Raw genomic sequence first — 20,032 nt, forward strand, 5'->3', positions numbered from 1 at the left:
ATTTTGAAGTAATCACTTGTCATCTTGTCAATCAAATTTTAAATATATCCTGCTATGCGTTTCAGTTGTACCAACTTATTTCTTTGTAAAATAAAATAAACTACTTTGAAATTAAAATGACAGACACATCTATCACTGTCAATGATCTTCTCGTTGGACAGACTATACTATTTATTTACCTATGTTATGTAACTCCTGGCTCTTTCTTATCATTCCGGCTTTTACACTTGAAAGCTGAACACATTTCACAAGTTTATACAATGTTTACTATTACAGTTGAGGGTTGGAACCTTTGGTGTTACACAGCAAAATAAAAACACTAAATCACAACAATACACCAAAACACTTTTACTTTTACACTGGACGCGCGTTTCGCTAACCATGTTAGCATCATCAGCAGATGATTATAAACTAAAGTTTACAGTTTATAATCATCTGCTGATGATGCTAACATGGTTAGCGAAACGCGCGTCCAGTGTAAAAGTGTTTTGGTATATTGTGGTGATTTAGTGTTTTTATTTTGCACTGTTTACTATACAAAAAAAACTATTAAAAATAGTTAAAATTGTCGCTGTTGCCGAGCTGGTGACTCATCCGTAGTCTACAAGATGATGGCGTCTAACAACACAAATTCTGCTCCAGCCCGTATAATATGGGAGTTACACGTCCTTGTATTTTTTAGTCATTGGTTAAACTGTATATTATTAAAACTCTGGAAAGAAAAGTCTGGAACTACTTCCTTAACACATTGAGCGCCACGTGCCCACCGGTGGTCATTCTTGAAATGAATCGGTAGACAACGTGCTCACGGGTGGGCATCCCCTTGGTTACTTATTGGGACTAAGATTTTTTTTTTCGTTTATATTAATTGTTTGCAGCTGGTACGACTTTGTACCATTTATCTTTGATGAATAAAGCTTTATTTCTCTAATTTTACCTTGTTTTTTTTGGTCCACCGGTCGTCATTTCAGTATTTTTTAGACATTGGGAGACCAAACTCCCAAGTCCAAATCCAAGTAAAATTTGTCTACATTCTGGGACCGAACTTAAACTTTTTTAATGCTAAATGCACATAAAACGTTCCAACCCGTGAGCACACGGTCTTGAAATGTATTGCATCGTGTGACCACGGGTGGGCACGTTGTCCTGGCAATGAAAATCAGTAATGTCCACCGGTGGTCACTTGGTCCTCCGTTGCAAAATTGAAATACCCAACGGCGGGCACGTGGCGCTCAACGTGTTACAGCTTCTTAACATAAATCATCCATTAGTACCGTTTAAAATAAATGGATAGAAAGTTTCCAGACACGCAAATACAGGGTTGTTCACCACATACGACACGGAGTATTGTAGCTAAACGATTAGATTTTTACAAATTGTAAGTTTTGGGTTCGTTGAAGGACTATTGGAGCTACAATTTAAAAATATTTTTACAAGATACAGAGTGTCCCAAATAAATAATAAATATCAATGTTGTATTTTTTTAAATGGAACACCCTGTATATTATTGCACTTTTAGTTTCTACGATTAAAATAAAGGTAAATTTGATTAAGGCTTATTACACTTAAACCTTACCGTTTTTGAAATATTTTGAATTTTGTAAAATTGCAGTATATATTTTACGGCTTCATTTCTCCGAGGGTATCAAAGTTTTTAATACTAAATATTTACTGAAGTTTATTTATTGATCAGTTATTGTGTTGCAATAATAAAAATTATACTACCTTATACAGAGTGACTAAAAATTTATTTTTAATAATTATTAGCTTTAAACGGCAATAACTTGTTTAATTTAAGTGGAATACCCTGTATATTTTATAAGAATCAGATGCACAATTTAATTGTCTATCAAATTGTATTATGCGACTTTTTACCTATCCCTTCAAGTTTTCGTAGAAAATTCATTTTCTTATAATTTAGACCTCATTTATCAATATACCCATGGAATATTGACATTTTAGATTGTTTTTAAAACAACAAATGTACAAAATGTTCAGGCTAGTAATATTATCGTTTTTAGTAAAACGATGATATTACTAGCCCATTTGTATGCAAAAAGAAAACTATTTAGATCTTTATAAAAGAGTATACCATTATTTAAATATACCACCAGTATTTCCGCCCAAATACTAATTAATTACATATTTAATTGTGTTCCTTAATAAATTATTCTAAATAAATGTAGATTTGAATCAGAAATCAATATAATAATAAGTTATGAAAATGAATGTCTCTGTTATAAATAAGCATTTGTCAAAAAATAAAATATCATTTTTAAGGTGTTAGTTTTTTTACCACACTGTCTAATACACATAAATAATTCAGTTTTTTAGTATTTGGAGCAATTATTATTAATCAACGCAAACAGTCAATTAATGTAGTTTGAATACTGGAATCATATTAATTGGTTCTCTTTAACAAATATTTAAACAGTTTTTTTATTTTTTAATGAAATAAACGAACTATAATGACAATATTAGTATCTGTACTCTTTAAAAATTTGGTACATCTTTAAAAATAATCTAAAATGTCAGTATTCCATGGGTATATTGATAAATGAGTTCTAAATTACAAGAAAATGCATTTTCTACGGAAGCGTGAAGAGATAGGTAAAAAATGGTATAATACAATTTGATAGACAATTAAATTGTGCATCTGATTCTCATAAAATATACAGGGTGTTCTATTTAATTTAAACAAGTTATTGCCGTTTAAAGCTAATAACTATTTAAAATAAATATTTGGACACTCGGTATAAGGTAGTAAAATTTTTATTATTGCAACACAATAACTGATCAATAAATAAACTTCACTAAATATTTAGTATTAAAAACTTTGATACCCTCGGAGAAATGAAGCCTTAAAATTTATACTGCAATTTCACAAAATTGAAAATATTTCAAAAACGGTAAGGTTTAAGTGTAATAAACCTTAATCAAATTTGCCTTTATTTTAATCGTAGAAACTAAAAATGTAATAATATACAGGGTGTTCTATTTAAAAAAATACAACTTTGATACTTTTTATTTATTTGGGACACTCTCTAACTAATAGTCCTTCAACGAACCCCAAACTTACAATTTGTAAAAATCTAATCGTTTAGCTACAATATTCCGTGTCGTATGTGGTGAACAACCCTGTATATTTCCAAAAAATATTTTTTCTCGAATTCTAAACTACTATTGTGATCAAAATGCACAAACTGCTTATCGCCTCTCATAACAAAAATATTTTTTCCCGAAATAGTTAGTTGACTTGAATGAATAAAAAGCAATATAGCATTTTTGAATACAGGTTTCGCTTATGCCTATGTATGCTAGTCCATCCTATAATTACGCTTAAATTTCATAGGAAATATAGGCGCATTGTGCTTGATCAATAGAAAAATCCGACAGAGATGTCACCGCCACTTTGTAACGATACACGGCAATAAATTTTCTGTTTGTTATTTTTGACGTTGTTCTACTCTATGTCACGCGATATTGTTTATTATAGAGATTCGGTAAATACTGGTAAATGCCTACCTGAAAGTGAAAATTTAAAACACACCAGAATTATATATTTGGTCTATTCTTTATTCTTTTGCATATATTCTCATTCCTCTAAGTGTTTAACAATTTTCACCAAAAATTTCCCTAAACAGTATATTTTTTTATTATAAAAAATAATTCGTTTTTGAGAGTGTTAAGCATCTATTAGCAGAAGCGACTGTGACTGCAACTGTTTCTATATTATCCATCTTTCAAGAAAGGATATTTTATTAATGTCGATATTTTTACGATATATTCATTGCATTTTCCTGTTATGTATTCACAAACTGTATATATAGGGTGGTCCAAACTGTATTCCGGAAACTTCGGCAGCATATTCTGCAGATAAAAATAAGTAAAAAAGTTCGTATAAATGTGTGTCGTAAAATGCTTAGTTTCGGAGATACAGGGTGTAGAAGTTTCATTTTTATTTCGATTTTTTCTAAATAATTTCTGCAGTAACGTCAATATTTGGATGAAAATCGGTGTCTGCGAGTTTTTTGACATGAGAAATTTGATTTTGATGTCAATATGACTGCTACTTGTAGAGAGCGTCACCTACATATTTTTTAACTGCTTTAAAGAGTAATAACTTACATTTTCTTCTGTTTGTATATTAATTTTTATGACCGCTGTTTCCTTTAATATCTTTTTTTTCAATTTCAAAAGTACTTTATTGTTTAAAAAATATACAAATTTTTGTTAACAAAGCATAAATATTCCTAAATCTAAACCTAAAATAAAAAAAATTGTGTAAATATAAGATAGAAATACATCGATTTAAACAACAAACAGTATTCAGAAAAATAGGTGTAAACAATTAAGTAAAATAACATATACAATATACAGAATAAAGAGAAAATTAACAATAACGCTAAAAAGAATAAGTCAGACTAACAAGCAATTCTAGACTCTAAACACTAATATCAAGGGAGCCCCGGTAGAATTCGTCAACGCTGTAAAATGCCCTATTTATAAGTTCCCTTTTCAGTAGTCTCCAGAAGGTTTTTATGGAATTAACCAATCTTAAAGCAACCGGCAGATGATTAAAGATCTTTCGGCCCTCATATATTATAGATCTTTTGACCAATGTGCTATTTGGAAGTGGTAAGGGCAGATTCAGGGTTTGGCGGGTAACAATATTGGGTATAGGACCCTGTAGTCTGATACGATTTTTAAAAATAAGGGATGATATTTCCAGAATAAAAAGACATGGTAGTGTAAGAATTTGTTGAGCTTTGAAGTGTTGTCTACAGGATTCGTTAAGTGGTACATTTACAATAAATCGTACGGCCTTTTTTTGTAAAATAAAAAGAATGTTTAGTAGACCCTGATTAGCTACACCCCAGAATGGTATTCCATACCGTAGATGAGACTCAAACAAACTAAAATAGACCGTCCTTGCCACTTGTGAACCCAGTTCTTCCCTAATTGCCCTAACAGCAAAGCATCCAGAAGACAACTTGCCACTTAAGGCCAGAATATCGTCTTCAAATCGCAGATTTCTATCAATAATAATTCCTAGGAAGTCGCAGGAATTCCTGCAAGCAAACCCCCCTCGAAATGTAGATTTGCGATGTCACACCTAAGCTCAACAACATGCGTCTTGGATAAATTTAAACAAAGGTGATTTGAGTTAAACCACTCTTTAATGAAGGATAAGTCCTTGCTTATGATTCCCTTAAGATGCTCAATGTCCTTGGCCTGCCATAGTATTGAAGTGTCATCTGCAAAGAGTGTGAAATGTCCAGAGATGTGCAGTTCTGTCAAATCGTTAATATACAATAAGAATAAAATAGGCCCCAAAACAGAGCCCTGTGGTACACCGCAACAGACACTTAACGGCGAGGATTTTTTTCCCGAGCACATGACACACTGATATCTACCCTCAAGATATGATCTAAACCAGGCAAGAGCACGTCCACGGAAACCATACTTCTCGAGCTTCAGTAAGAGAATTTCGTGATCCACGCAATCAAAAGCCTTGCATAGATCACAGAACACAGCAGCCATTACTCCCCCCTGAATCAGCCCAACATAGACTTCCTCAAGGAAACTGCAGACAGCATCGTGTGTGCTCTTGGCCTCCCGGAATCCAAACTGCTTATCAGTAATAATGTTAAGGGATTGTAGATAGTTACACATCCTATTTTTTACTAACTTTTCAATGACCTTGGACAGAGTGGGAAGTAAAGAAATCGGGCGAAAGTTAGAAGGCTCCTTAGTATCACCTCCCCTCGTTAGTTCTGTTATCGTTATGAATGTTTATTAAAACCAGAACTGTATAATAGTTAGTCTTTAACGTTTTTTTTTTAATTTAGTATAGAGTATCCAATGCAGCGTAATGTGACGTTATGACAATCGTCACCAAAATCATCTCTTCACTTCAAAACCTTACGACAAAGGTCATCAAAACTTAAAAAATTACGTCAAAAAGTAACGATAATTGAAAAAAATTGCAAATTCGCCGTGATCAGTTCATTTCGCTTAAAAATTAACCAAAGTATGTATTGACGTGAATTAAAAAACAAAATGCTCAGGAGTCCTGGTTCAGACCGTAAAATTATATTTTAGGAAAATTTACACACGAAATTATTGCACAGGGTGCTTTAAAGTTAGGATGAAAAAACAATCCCTCGATTAACCCTGTATAATATGCCAAATACTAAATTATAAAAAAACTTAGCTTACGAATTAAAGTTAATATAATTATATACAGTTTGCTAAAAAAATCATGAAAATAGGGCTAAAAATATCAAAAAAATAACACTATAATTTTTTTCCGTTGCTTTTTTTTGCATCTGTGTGTACTTTAGCTCCTATATCATAAATAATGATATTTGTTGTTAAATAAATAAAAGTAAAAATAGCTTAAAAACCGGTACTATGCTCAAAAATAGAGATAGGTTTCAATTGAGGGAGCCTTTATTAAAAATGCATATGACTTCCGGCAACTAGAGTGTCATAAAGGAGGTAAAAGTGTTTTTGTGTACAGTTATGTCGAGCAAGACAGCGTATGCAAACATACTTTCCAGTTGCTATGATAACGATTTGCTATGTTATAAAAGACATTTTGTTTCGTAACGAAAATAGAATTGACATGGTAAATATTTTGGGTTGATAATTTTCTGAACTAGAAATGGTTCAGGCTTTTTACGTCATAATGTTTTAACAATTTTTTCTATATTTTCAGTATAGTTTCTATCATATTTTGATGAATAATCTATAGGGTGATCTAGCCATCGGGTAAAATACCAAACAAAAAACATTACTTAGGTGGCTTTGATAAAAAATTACTGTTGAAAACCCCATGTGTAATATAATATTTTGAATATCTTCAAAACCATTTTATTACTTTAATTTATTAATTAAATACTTTAAATACAAAAACTGCTCATTTTATAATTCTCTCCATCTACATACTGCCATTACTCGCTGACGAGTATTTGACACGCATCAGAAGATAGTCAGGCAAGGCGTTTTCTTTCGTGAGCTTTTCTGTGACTGAAAAAACCGATACGTGATGTTATCTGTCTACCGCACTCCGGACGTTCAAAAATCTCATTGCTTTGTTGCCTCTTAACCCGGCGTTAGTCGCTATATGAGCATTTTGCTCACGCTTCTGGTAAAACGCGGATATTTCATACAGTAGTGGAAATGATGACGCGAGGTGACGTCTAGTCTCCTAAAATACCTTTACATTTAGGATGGTAGAAGGTGTAATGGGAAGTGCATATCGTTAGAGTTCTACATTATAATATTCTCGATTGTTCTCGCGCTGTGAGCATTTTGCTCATCGAGCGACTAACCACGTAACTATGAGTCGTGCTAGACAGATACTTGAACTAGCTCTTTTATAAGATACAGGGGATACATTCAAGCCAGAAACTAGTGATGGGCAAAACTGTTATTTTTAGATAACAGTTGAAACTGTTATAGTTATTTATAAAAAACAGCTTAAAATAACAGGTTTCTTTATTTTACTGCTAAATATCTGAAAGAGTATGAGACGGTCATCGCCAGGCGTATTAACGCAGTTGCAAGTTGCAACAATGACGTGCTCGGTGGTAGTATTTCCAGGGTGTCAAAACATTTCTAAATATCGATTGTTATCTAAAATACCTCTAAAAACGGTGGTTATTTACAAATAAGCGCTGTTTACAAATTGCGATATAAAAAGCCAAAATTCGGCCACTCGTCTATAGTATATACCTACGCCCTGCCCCTCGATCCGCGTAGATCCTGAATTGCATAGCAGTGTACAGGGTGCATCTCACTCGACGGGCGAGAAGCTCTTAGTTATGATTTTACCATTTGCGGTCAAAAATAGCAATATAAGAAAATGTGTAGTATATTCTTCATAAGTAAACCAACTACACACTAGAGTTCGAATTAATTTTTACACTTAAACTAGCGTGTACCCGCGACTTCGTTCGCGTCGAATTAATAATTTCTAATGGTGATGATAAAGCAAAACAAGAATTTCCATTAACATACAAACTGGATAAAATTTTCTCACATTTGCCAAAAATAAGCATTCTAACGTCGAGCAGTTTAAGCAGAATCGTGGTTAATCAATTACTCAACTTTTTGGAACACCCTGTATGATTTTTTAAAAATTTCAAAATATGTAAAAAAAACAAAATAAATTATGCGTGTCCAGGCGTTTTCCCGAAAGACTAACCGTTTGTTAAATAACAAATATTGTAATATTTGAGGGGCGTTTTCACCCTGTTGGAATTTGAGATTCGAGAAACCCCTCCTTATCGAACCTCAACCCCACAGTCAATCCGTTTGCAAAAAATCAGCTTTAAACGTCCAGCAATTTAAGCAGAATAGTGATTACTCAATGGTCATATTTTATGAAACACCTTGTATATATTTTTAAAAAATCTTAAAATATATAAAACAACATATTAAAATATACGTGTTTTAAGAGTTTTTCCGAAAAACTCACCGGTTTTTAAATAAAAAATATTCTAATATTTCAGAGTAGTTTCACCCCCTTAGAATTCGAGTTTCGAAAAATCCCTTCTTATCGAACCTCTACACACTAAAGTCAATCCGTTTTCCAAAAATCAGCTTTTTACGTCAAGGGCTTTAAGCAGGATCGTGATTAATCAATGACCAGATTTTTCAAAACACCCTGTATACATTTTTAAAAAATCTTAAAATATTGTTCTGAAAATTTTTCAGAATAAATATATACCTAAATATTGAAACTTAATAAGTAAGTACTGAAACATACAGCGGCCATAATATCTCGACCTCCGTCCGTAATGCTCGTAACGGGTTGAAACAGAATGTATCTAAAACAACTGATGGCGTTATTCCCCAACCTGTTTCGAACCTCCATCGACAATCGACCGATGCAGCAGCGTTCCTTTCCCACATCTATTATCTCGTCAGCCGCCCTGTTATCCTTGTAACAGGTTGAAAAACAACATATCTAAAATGACTGCTTCTCCAACCCGTTGCGAGCCTCCATCGACAATCGACCGATGCAGCAGCGTTCCTTTCCCACTCCTGTTATCTCCACCGCCAGGCGTTATGCTCGCAACTGTTTCAAAAAACCTGCTTCTTTTATATCCTATTATTTTTAAGCTGTTGTAAATACGACCATTGACGGTATCGACCGAAGCAGCTACGTTCGCCGTAGCGCTTTCCCCACTCCGTTGTCATGGGCCTGTATCGATGGTTGACGAAATATACATGTTTTCCATCCATACTAGTTGTTTTTTGGAATTGCTTCGAGCAGCATAGAATTTCGTGGTGATGCAGAGCGCCGACTTCGTTTTTCCTTTCACGAGCGGCCGATCTCTACGCGTCGTTATTTTATATCTGTTATTTTTTAAAAGTAGTAACGGTTGCGTTATGTTATTTATAAATAATTGTTATAAAATAACAGATATTTAAATAACAACCCATCACTACCAGAAACCATCACATTTTGTAATGTGGCAAAAGGTGCTGCGGAGGTAGTCGATGAAATGAAAAGTTCATATTTATTCAATATCGCGTGTCGCAGATGGACTTAGACTGTCTTTTTCTCATGCTCAACGTATGAGCTGTGAACTCTTACATTCATTATATACAAAGCATGAGAGAGATAATTCCGCTATATCTGTGCGACGTATTTGTCTAAAAGAAGCTTGTGTTGCAGCATGTGGTACATCGTGCTAATATACAGAATCTCAGTCTACCCCTTCGTGCTTCTATACACAAATAAGCTGGATTGCCATTTTTGCAGCAAAGAGCAGCAGAGCTGAATGATGAAAGATTCTATCAAATTTGTTCTCTACATAAAAACAGGCGCACCAGGACACGTGTTGCTTGCCAGCGAGAAATTTGCACGGAACAAACCACCTTTACTTGTAACATTTGCGTTGGAAACGAGTCTGACCAAGAATAACAAAGGAATGTAATTTACATTACCTTCTGTTAATAAAGAATTTAATAAGGTCATGCGCTTTTAATAAACATTTCTAAATATTTTATAAAAATGCGTTTTTTGCGCTGTGAGCAAAATGCTCACGCGCGACTAACGGCTATTGAGGCGCTGCTAATCCAGTGCTGAATTTCTTTGAGTCTTTGAGTTGATATTGGCCTTTCTCTCCATCTAACAAACAATTAACAATCAAACCAATCCAAATCTAAGAAACAATTAATACACAGTTTTATTTTTCAATTTGAATAAAACGAAGAAAAACTATTTCATATTATAGAAAGTCTGGCATAGAATTTTGAACACCCTGTATAGTTTAAGATTACGATATTTGTAGCGAAGTAAATACAGACCAACTATAGTAAATACCTAGTACAGTTTTGATTTCAGGACATTTCCTGTATTTTTAATAATTATTTCAAAAAAGGCTGATTTTATTATGGAAAGTGACCAGAGGGAAAGCCAAAAATGTAATAATATACAGAGTGTTTCCTTTAAAAAAATAAATCCGCTTACACTTTTTTGAGCCACCCTGTAGAAGTTAAAATATTTTCCTGTATTACATCCTGATAGCTACTTTAGGTTTGCACCTAAACAAAATTCCTAAGTTTTTTATTACAGGAGCTACAGATGCTCGACGCACTGTTGCATTGTTGGACCCTGTACAGGGACATCATTTTAAGTGTCTCACTCGATTTATAATTTTCCTGTTTGGTATTTAAAGATAGTAGAAAGATTTTCTAGTGTAATTTTTCGCGAGGATGCCGATTCTCTACATCAAAATTTTTGAAAACGTCAATTTTGACAGATACGACGCCATCTTGATTTTTTTTAAATGGAAACCCCCACATATTTTAGCATGGTCGGTAGACATATTTTAGCTAATTTCAAAAATATATAGTTTAGTATACTTTGCTCTTACCGTTTTCGACATACAGTGGATTTAAAAATGAATTGTTCCAGAATCATTTTAAGTGTCTCACCCAATTTAAAATTTTCCTCTTCTCTATTTTAAGATAGTAAAAAAATATTTTAATGCAATTTTTCGCGAGGATGCCGATTTTCTACATTAAAATTTTTTACAACGTCAATTTTGACAGATACGACGCCATCTTGATTTTTTTTAAATGGAAACCCCCACATATTTTAGCATGGTCCGGTAGACATATTTTAGCTAATTTCAAAAATATATAATTTAGTATACTTTGCTCTTACCGTTTTCGATATACAGTGGATTTAAAAATGAATTGTTCCAGAATCATTTTAAGTGTCTCACCCAATTTAAAATTTTCCTCTTCTCTATTTTAAGATAGTAAAAAGATATTTTAATGCAATTTTTCGCGAGAATGCCGATTTTCTACATTAAAATTTTTTACAACGTCAATTTTGATAGATACGACTCCATCTTGATTTTTTTAAAATGGAAACCGCCACATATTTTAGCATGGTCCGGTAGACATATTTTAGCTAATTTCAAAAATATATAGTTTAGTGTACTTTGCTTTTACCGTTTTCGATATACAGTGGATTTAAAAATGCGGAAAAAAAATTTTTCTGCGGAAAAATGATGATAAAACAGTTTCTGTTGAACTTTTGGCAAAAAAACATTTCAAATTTATGATTTCAGACTAGTAACTATTTAGTCCACATGTTTAATATATGTCAATGATGACAGGTACTGATAATTTCGATTCCCAATATCTCGAGAACCATTACTCGTAACAATTTTTACCAACAGACCTTTTTTACGTAAAAATCGTTGTAAATGAATAATTTTTCACTCAGTAGTTTTATAGTACGTATACTCAGTAGTACGGACGAAAAGTTATTACTCTTCAAAACAGTTAAAATACGTGTATGTGGCGCCCCCTAGAAATTGGATTTATATTGACATCAAAATCAAATTTCTCATATCAAAAATCTCCCAGACACCAATTTTCATCACAGTATAAACGTTACTTCACAAATTATTTGGAAAAAATCGAAATAAAAATGATACTTCTACACCCTGCATCTCCGAAACTAAGCATGTTAGGACATTTATACGAACTTTTTTACTTATTTTTATCTGCAAAATATGCTGCCAAAGTTTCCGGAATCACCCCGTATGTAAAGGTCATATTGAAGAAGAATCAAAGTATAAAAAAATAAAAAAAATTAAGCGTAGTAATTGTCAAATTTCACATTTTCAAGAATTTTATAATTCGAAAATTGTAAACTGGATGAGTCACTTAAAATAATTCTAAAGATTTCATTTTTAAATGCACTGTATATCGAAAACGGTAAGTGCAAAGTATACTAAACTATATATTTTTGAAATTTGCTAAAATATGTCTACCGGACCATGCTAAAATATGGGGGGTTTCCATTTAAAAAAAATCAAGATGGCGTCGTATCTGTCAAAATTGAAGATTTAAAAAATTTTAATGTAGAAAATCGGCATCCTCGCGAAAAATTACCTTAAAATATCTTTTTACCATTTTAAAATAGAGAAGAGGAAAATTTTAAATTGGGTGAGACACTTAAAATGATTCTGGAACAATTCATTTTTAAATCCACTGTATATCGAAAACGGTAAGTGCAAAGTATACTAAACTATATATTTTTGAAATTAGCTAAAATATGTCTACCGGACCATGCTAAAATATGTGGGGGTTTCTTTAAAAAAAAAATCAAAATGGCGTCGTATCTGTCAAAATTGACGTTTTAAAAAATTTTGGTGTAGAGAATCGGCATCCTCGCGAAAAATTACATTAGGAAATATTTCTACTATCTTTAAATACCAAACAGGAAAATTATAAATCGAGTGAGACACTTAAAATGATTCTGGAACAATTCATTTTTAAATCCACTGTATATCGAAAACGGTAAGTGCAAAGTATACTAAACTATATATTTTTGAAATTAGCTAAAATATGTCTACCGGACCATGCTAAAATATGTGGGGGTTTCTTTAAAAAAAAAATCAAAATGGCGTCGTATCTGTCAAAATTGACGTTTTAAAAAATTTTGGTGTAGAGAATCGGCATCCTCGCGAAAAATTACATTAGGAAATATTTCTACTATCTTTAAATACCAAACAGGAAAATTATAAATCGAGTGAGACACTTAAAATGATGTCCCTGTACAGTTAAACTGTAACGGCTGTTAATTATGTAGAGATAATTCTGTTACAGGTGCTTCAAAAGGCCCCATGGGACCAATCGTGGTGCACGAAGGGGAGAACGTGCGTCTTCATTGCTCCGCTACCGGGACTCCCATGCCCCATATTACTTGGCAGAAACTCGACAATAGACCTATTAACAGAGGAGCTTGGCAAGGTAAGAGAGAATAATTAACATAAGGCCAAATATCAGTTAGTTTTATTATTTTAGTTCTTTTATGTAGGATTATTTTAAATATTTTTGTGTTATATCGTTGATTGAAGAAATAAGAAGATGCGCAACCTTATGGGTGATTTTGTGGCACAAAATCTGTCCGAGATGTAGCTGGCGTTACCGTCAGCTTTCCCGAGAATTCCGAGATTTAGTTTAGCTCTGCGCCGCTGAGCGTTCATAGTCGTTTACAGTGCAGCGGATAAAGAATACTGCACAAAACACATACACAAGAAGAAGTGCGAGCGCCTTGCTAAATATTGGAAAGTGAAATTGACGTTTAAATTTGACACTGTTGACAAGTCTACTGCTACTAGCGCCCCCAATTTCGCTTGTAGGAACTACGGACTAGATTGTCACGCATGGCGGGAAGTTTAAAAAAATAAAAAATTTTAATTCTTCATTTATTTTTAATTATGACATACATAAAAACACAAGAAATACAACATTTTTTAAAAATATGTTTAATATCAATATCAAATATACAACAGAAATTAATTTCACCACAATAAATTAATAAAATTAAAAGAATAATGTTACAAGTAGATCAAGAGACAAAATTAATTATAACAAAACTGAAAAAAATGGCGTAATAGAGGGCTTAGAAATGAAGATATATATCATAATTTTGAAAGTAAAATTTTATGGGAAATGTAATCGATCATCATTTTTAAGTCAACTGGACGATTATTTCAAACATACAAGCTGAGTTCGTTCATAGTGCTCTGCGAAATCTAGATAAACAAAGAATAATAAATTAAAAGTATTCCAGAGGAAAAGAGAGGAAAAACCTGTATCGTCTCTGATATCTGTCAGGGTATTGTTGAAAGTGTCATCTTTTTGCTCGAAATTTTCAGGTCGATCAAAAAGATGACATTTACAACAATACTTTGCCGCAACTTTCACAAATATCAGAGAGAGTACAGGTATTGCCTCTCTTTTCCTCTGGGATAGTTTATATCTGTTGTTCTTTGTTTATCTATATTTCTCAGAGTGCCGACAGTATATTTCAATATCCTAAGTGGAAAGAAAAAAGTTCACCTTTCTGTTTTGTACTATGGTCCCTTTCTTCCGATGGCTCATCTCGTTGATATTTAGGAAGGTATCCATAAAATATATATTTTACTATCGGTCCTGTGGGATGAAAAAATATAAAATCCAATTTGATTTGATGATCGTTTTCTGTCACCTAAATCAGGAGAATGACAATGAGCATGTTAAGATGAAAAAAAATATTTATCAACACATACACGTTAGTCCGAGAAGTTTTATCAAAAACCTATATTTACCTAAATAATTTATGTATTAAATTTGCAAAGCAAACTGCAGCTTGTAAACAAAAGAAATAAAATGGCGACAAGTCAACGTCAACGACACGACAAGGAGAAAAGTGGTGTTCGAATAACAAATTATGGGTCACCAAAAATTGTTTATGTCTCCTTTCAACGCACACTTTAGAAAGAAAAAGAGATGAACTGTAATACTGAAAGAACGTCAAGGTTTTATCTGTCACTCTTGTCAATAATTTATCGGTAAGGAAGATTCCTAGAAAATCGCTTGTACTCAAGTTTTTCACCATTGCCAGTTCTCCCATAAGAAGTGTCATCCACCTGGAATACTGTACCGTAGTTCTGCTTTCTGCTTTTAGTTGACCGAGTGAGTGGTTGCCGGAGACAGTGTTGCCAGAACTACTGATAATTCCGTAGATTTACGGATTTTTGGTACAGTACGTTAATAATATGGATTTTCTATCATTAAACAATTTTAATACAATATTATATGATTAAACAAAAAACGGCGTCAGAGTTGGCTAGGAAATGAAGATCGCTGCTATTTCATATGTAAAATATTATGGTAAATGTCAGTAATCGTCATTTCCAAGAAAACTAAACGACTTTTTTCGATCATACGACATATTCAGTACCTATAAAAAATATTTTTGTTGTTTATTCTACGTTCAACACGAATAAACTTTCAGTACATAAACTCGGATTTTTCATTCAAATCGATATGCCTTCGCTGGCCGAATTAGAGAAAATCAGTGTTTTATGCATTGAGTGCAGAACGATTGGTGTCTCCACTGTACAGCACTTGAGACATAGGAAAAATAAAATGAACTTTGTCACGATTTCGCTCATTAGGTTGGGGATCGTCCCAATTCTTTTAATCAATGATTATAATGTATAACATAAAATGCACATACCAAGATAAATTTTGCTAGTGACTTTAACATCACCAGCAGATGTCTCTTTCGATTATGTGCGATACGTCATTGGTTTTTAGTAGGTTTTAAAATGTGTAACTTCCACATTGTAAAACACATTATTTAGCAAGATTGCATCTATATTCGCTAACTTCAAGGTGAATTACTTTTCCTATCTTTATTATCTTTTCTTTTGTTAACGTTGTGTTTGATCTTGGGCTTTAATTAAGGACAAAGACAAGACGCCAACTGAAACCTTTCCAAAACTTTTGTCATTTGAACGTAAAAGTTTCCAAATAGAACCGAATAATTACTTTGCCCTTGGGGCCGAATCTTTTGCAATTTCTTTGATAAAACTAATCGGGCAGATTTTTTTTTCTAAGTTACTAGAAAGCGGAACTGATAAGAAAAAAATCAGGAATTTTATATAGAAACCCTTATCGTGGCCCTAAGGGATGTATATGGAGACAAAAACAAAACAATCGAGAAGAGGAAAACTGCGATAGAAACCAATTGGGCAGTTTCAATCCGACCGGTTAATCACTATTTGCACAGGACTTATTCCATTTAATCCTAAATCTTGTTTTATTTTATTGGTTACAACTCGTTTACCAGCTGTTAACTTAATTTAAAAGAATGCCAGTTGTTTGTTTAAAACTAGAATCGTTCAAACTGTGATTTGAATTATTTATCTTTACCAGATATAAACAGGGTGAGTTATAAATAAGTGAACATATTTTCAGGGCAGGCAGACCTCGATAAAAGAAACATACTTTTTCTTTGCCGTTTTTCCAATAAGTCGGTAGCCGAGTTATTTCACTTTGAAAAATAAAAAATGACATTTTCCTTAAATTTTGGAAACTACTGGATTTTTTGTGAATCTGGAATATGTTGCCATATTATCAATGGTATTTCAAAAAAAATCGAAAAATAAGTTATAAGGATTGAAATATACCACCCCTAAAATATGTGCACTTATTTGACTCGCCCTGTATAATCTTCTTATAATAATATGTATTTGATTCTAAATTTATTTTTTTAAAGGAACTAAATGAACGATGACTGAACATTAAACATTCTATACATCAAGCCGTTTAAATATAATATTATATAAACAGTTAGGTGAACTGGTTTTATAAATTTTGCACATAAATTTTGTATTATATTATGTAAGCTTATCTACGCAAAAAATTTCGTTATGCATGGATATATAAATATGCTCTCGATATATGGACAAAGCTGTATTATGTGATCGGAATAGCCTTTTATGTTGTTTGCGATTTACCTGTAATATATCGAGAGAGTTTAACAATTTATATTTGTTATATTGTAAACGATAGTAATGAGTACACTGGCTTGTTCAAGGCCTGAAATTTTTAATTGATAAACAACTTTATTGCGACCCTATTTAGGGCAACGTTTAAGACCCGTATTTTTTGTTTTTGTAAAGTTATTAGCGTTAAATACTGTGTAATGTAAAATCATTATCTATCTCAGTTAGGTACTACTGTTTTGATTTATCAGGCTGGAAAGCTTTGGCCGCATATATTAAGGATACATCTTCGCTGCTGAGTGCTCGCTAACTTTGGAGTCTTTTAAAGATCTTTTTCCGTAGACTTGTTTGGATTTTTTACATATTTTTGGCATTTTTGATTTGTGACTAAAATTTAAAAATATACTTTCTGTTGAGTTGACTTATATTTACCCCTATCTAGAATAATATTCCCTTATCTCATTATTATCTCTCATTGTGTCTCAAATTTATCCCTCCAAAATCTAGCTTGTCATACCAACAAGACTTAGTTTAAACGGACATTCCTTTCTAGACCATGTACCGTAACGCTTACAACTTTGTACTGATATCATCCGACAAAAGTTTGATAATCAATTTTAAAAGTTTTAAACCTCAAACCGAGTCAATGGATTTGAAGGGTCCTATATTTTTACTAGACATATATCATAGGATTTAACAACTCATTGCCCTGCAGAGTTTATACATTTAGTAGGGACCAGTTAGACCTACTATAATATTGTAAAATCTTAAAATTAAGAAATTGGCGCTTACCAAGTTTTTCCCCTGGAGCTTTTCATTATTTGTAATTTCAGGTTTTCCTGTGATTTATCACACAAAGATTAAAAAATTATAGAGATGGTCTCTTAACAATTATTGTTATATGTTCTTAACAAGAAAACTGACGACTATACTGTGTGACCAGCGGATCTGAAGCTACGGAAGGAATGTGAGAAAAAATAAATCGATATTGCCACGTTTATCTATAAAATTGCAAAATTGCCAGACATGAACTATAAATTTAATATATTTTTATTATATATAATGTGTTTAGCATATATTCTGACGTATATTACTAAGGAATTTTAACGTAGTTCATATTGTTCGATATGTTTTATTTAATAACTTATTTCTTTCATTCTGTATAATCTGCTTATTATGAAAGTTGAAGATTTTTCAACGATATCATTAGCAAACCGGTATCGCCGCGCATGGCCGCCTATTCATCGAACATGATTAGCGAGAGTACGTCACAGGATTTGTTACCACGCGGTTGCCATGGCTTTTACGCCTTTCCTATTCGCTTGCTTTATCCCCAACTTCACGGTCTCTTCTGAAAAGAGTAAGAATATTGAATACTATTGAAATATCCAGTGGCGGTGTCATTTTTTTGATCATTATTACTTTATTTCATTATTTTATACCGGTTATCCTAAACTTTATTCCTATATTTTTCGTATATTTGATAGTTAAGTTGTGTTTTATTGGTTTGTTATCTTGTTATAATGTTTTTCGTTCGTAGTTTTTAATTATTAATATCAAGTTTGATCATATATTTGTGTTTTAAAATGAATAAATTTGTTAAATGTAAGACGCTACATAGTCAGACAAGAGAAATAATAGTTAATTTATATAGGTAAGTTAATAATAACGTGGATAAAATCTCATTTGGTTTATTTCCTTGTGTTCATAATAGGGTTTGCGTACAGAGAGTTCGCTTAAGTTGCCGCTTAAACGTAAACTTGAGCGGATATTTCTTTATACCGGAGTTAGCGCATCGGCTATAAAAAAATTCACATAGAAGATAAAAAAAAGGCTGAAAACTAACCCCGATAAAGTGATATCCAGCTCTGGAAAGAAACGACCACGTGAGACTGCTGTCGAAAAGCTCGATGACTTTTTCGAAGTGGTCGGGACTTTGATAAATAGATTTTATCTCGAATTCAAACTCGTCCCCGCAATTAGAAAGCTTTTGCAAAAATTTCAGGAAGAATCGAATTTTCCTTTCGCAGGGAAACGCTTAGGGGGTTATTAAAATCAAATGAATTTTTTTGGCGTAAATGTCAAAATAACAGATAAATATTAATGGAGCGGCCCATTATATTGCAGAGAGAGATATAAATATATACGCGAAATTCGAAAATATAGCCAAGTATTATCTATTTGGATGAAACATATGGGTACACAATGACCTAACCTTTAAAAACTGCTGGCGGAGCGATACCATATCTGGTGTAATAGGCAATATTGGATCTACTGGTGAGTAAAATTATGTTTTGTTTGCGCTTCCAAAGTTAACTATTTTCAAGACTTTTTTTTGCTGGAATTAGTTATATCTAAAATTATGTATTATATAAAAAAATATACTTAGTACAGATATATAAATAAATATACCTCAAGACTCAGTCTTGATCATCTGCTGATGGCAGACATGGTTAGCGAAACGTGCGTCCAGTGTAAAATTGAAAGTGTTTTGGTGTATTGTACTGATTTAGTGTTTTATTTTGCTGTGTAACACCAAAGGTTCCAACCCCCAGCTGTAATTATTTCTTCTATTATATTAACAACACAATAATAAAATGATTCAAAATATTTAAGGGAGCTTTAATAAAAGCTTTTAGTGTTTATCTGCTAACTCAACAGTAACGATTCAAACAGCATAAAGTTTTTTGAAAAAAATTATTAATCTCAATATTATATTTATGATACACATTATTTTCATATAACACCGTACGCCCATGCCTATTTTATGAATGAAATTGGGCGTGTTTTGTTTACAACTGCGTTCCCCTGCCGATACCCCGTAGCTACAGATCCGTTGGTCACACTATACATTTTCAATAGTTTTATGTGAATGGCTCCTTTGTTACCTAAATATTACTTGTCTCATTTTTACACCACTTGACCCTATGTTGTAGATTGTAGAACGTATAGGAGGGGAAAAGTTCCTTTTCTTGAGTTGTAACTCATCAGACATTTTTTGGGCTTTGACAAAACCCAGTATCTGAGACGGTTATATAGAAGTTAGTTCTCCATTTCCGATATCAGTCGTACCAAAATTTGTCACGAATGGTTGTTGTCTCAGCGCACTCAGTGATGAGATGTTCTGATGTTTCTCCATTTTCCTTGCATAATCTGCATTTTGTTGTGTTTGTACCGTTGTTTCTTAGATTCAATCTACTGAGGTG

The 20,032-nt window shown here is 32.7% G+C and overlaps 1 protein-coding gene across 1 annotated transcript in view; it reads left to right on the top strand.

The window, feature by feature from the left end:
• The window catches only part of LOC115890808, a 93,695-nt gene that overhangs the window by 27,743 nt on the left and 45,920 nt on the right, over nt 1-20,032 (top strand). Inside the window, exon 7 of the mRNA XM_030911157.1 lies at nt 13,153-13,296. Coding sequence (XP_030767017.1) covers nt 13,153-13,296 — 144 coding nt within the window. The remainder of the gene's footprint in view (nt 1-13,152; nt 13,297-20,032) is intronic.

The sequence above is a fragment of the Sitophilus oryzae genome, unplaced genomic scaffold (assembly GCF_002938485.1).
Source record: "Sitophilus oryzae breed Bouriz unplaced genomic scaffold, Soryzae_2.0 scaffold_926_pilon_pilon, whole genome shotgun sequence".
NCBI lineage: Eukaryota > Metazoa > Arthropoda > Insecta > Coleoptera > Curculionidae > Sitophilus > Sitophilus oryzae.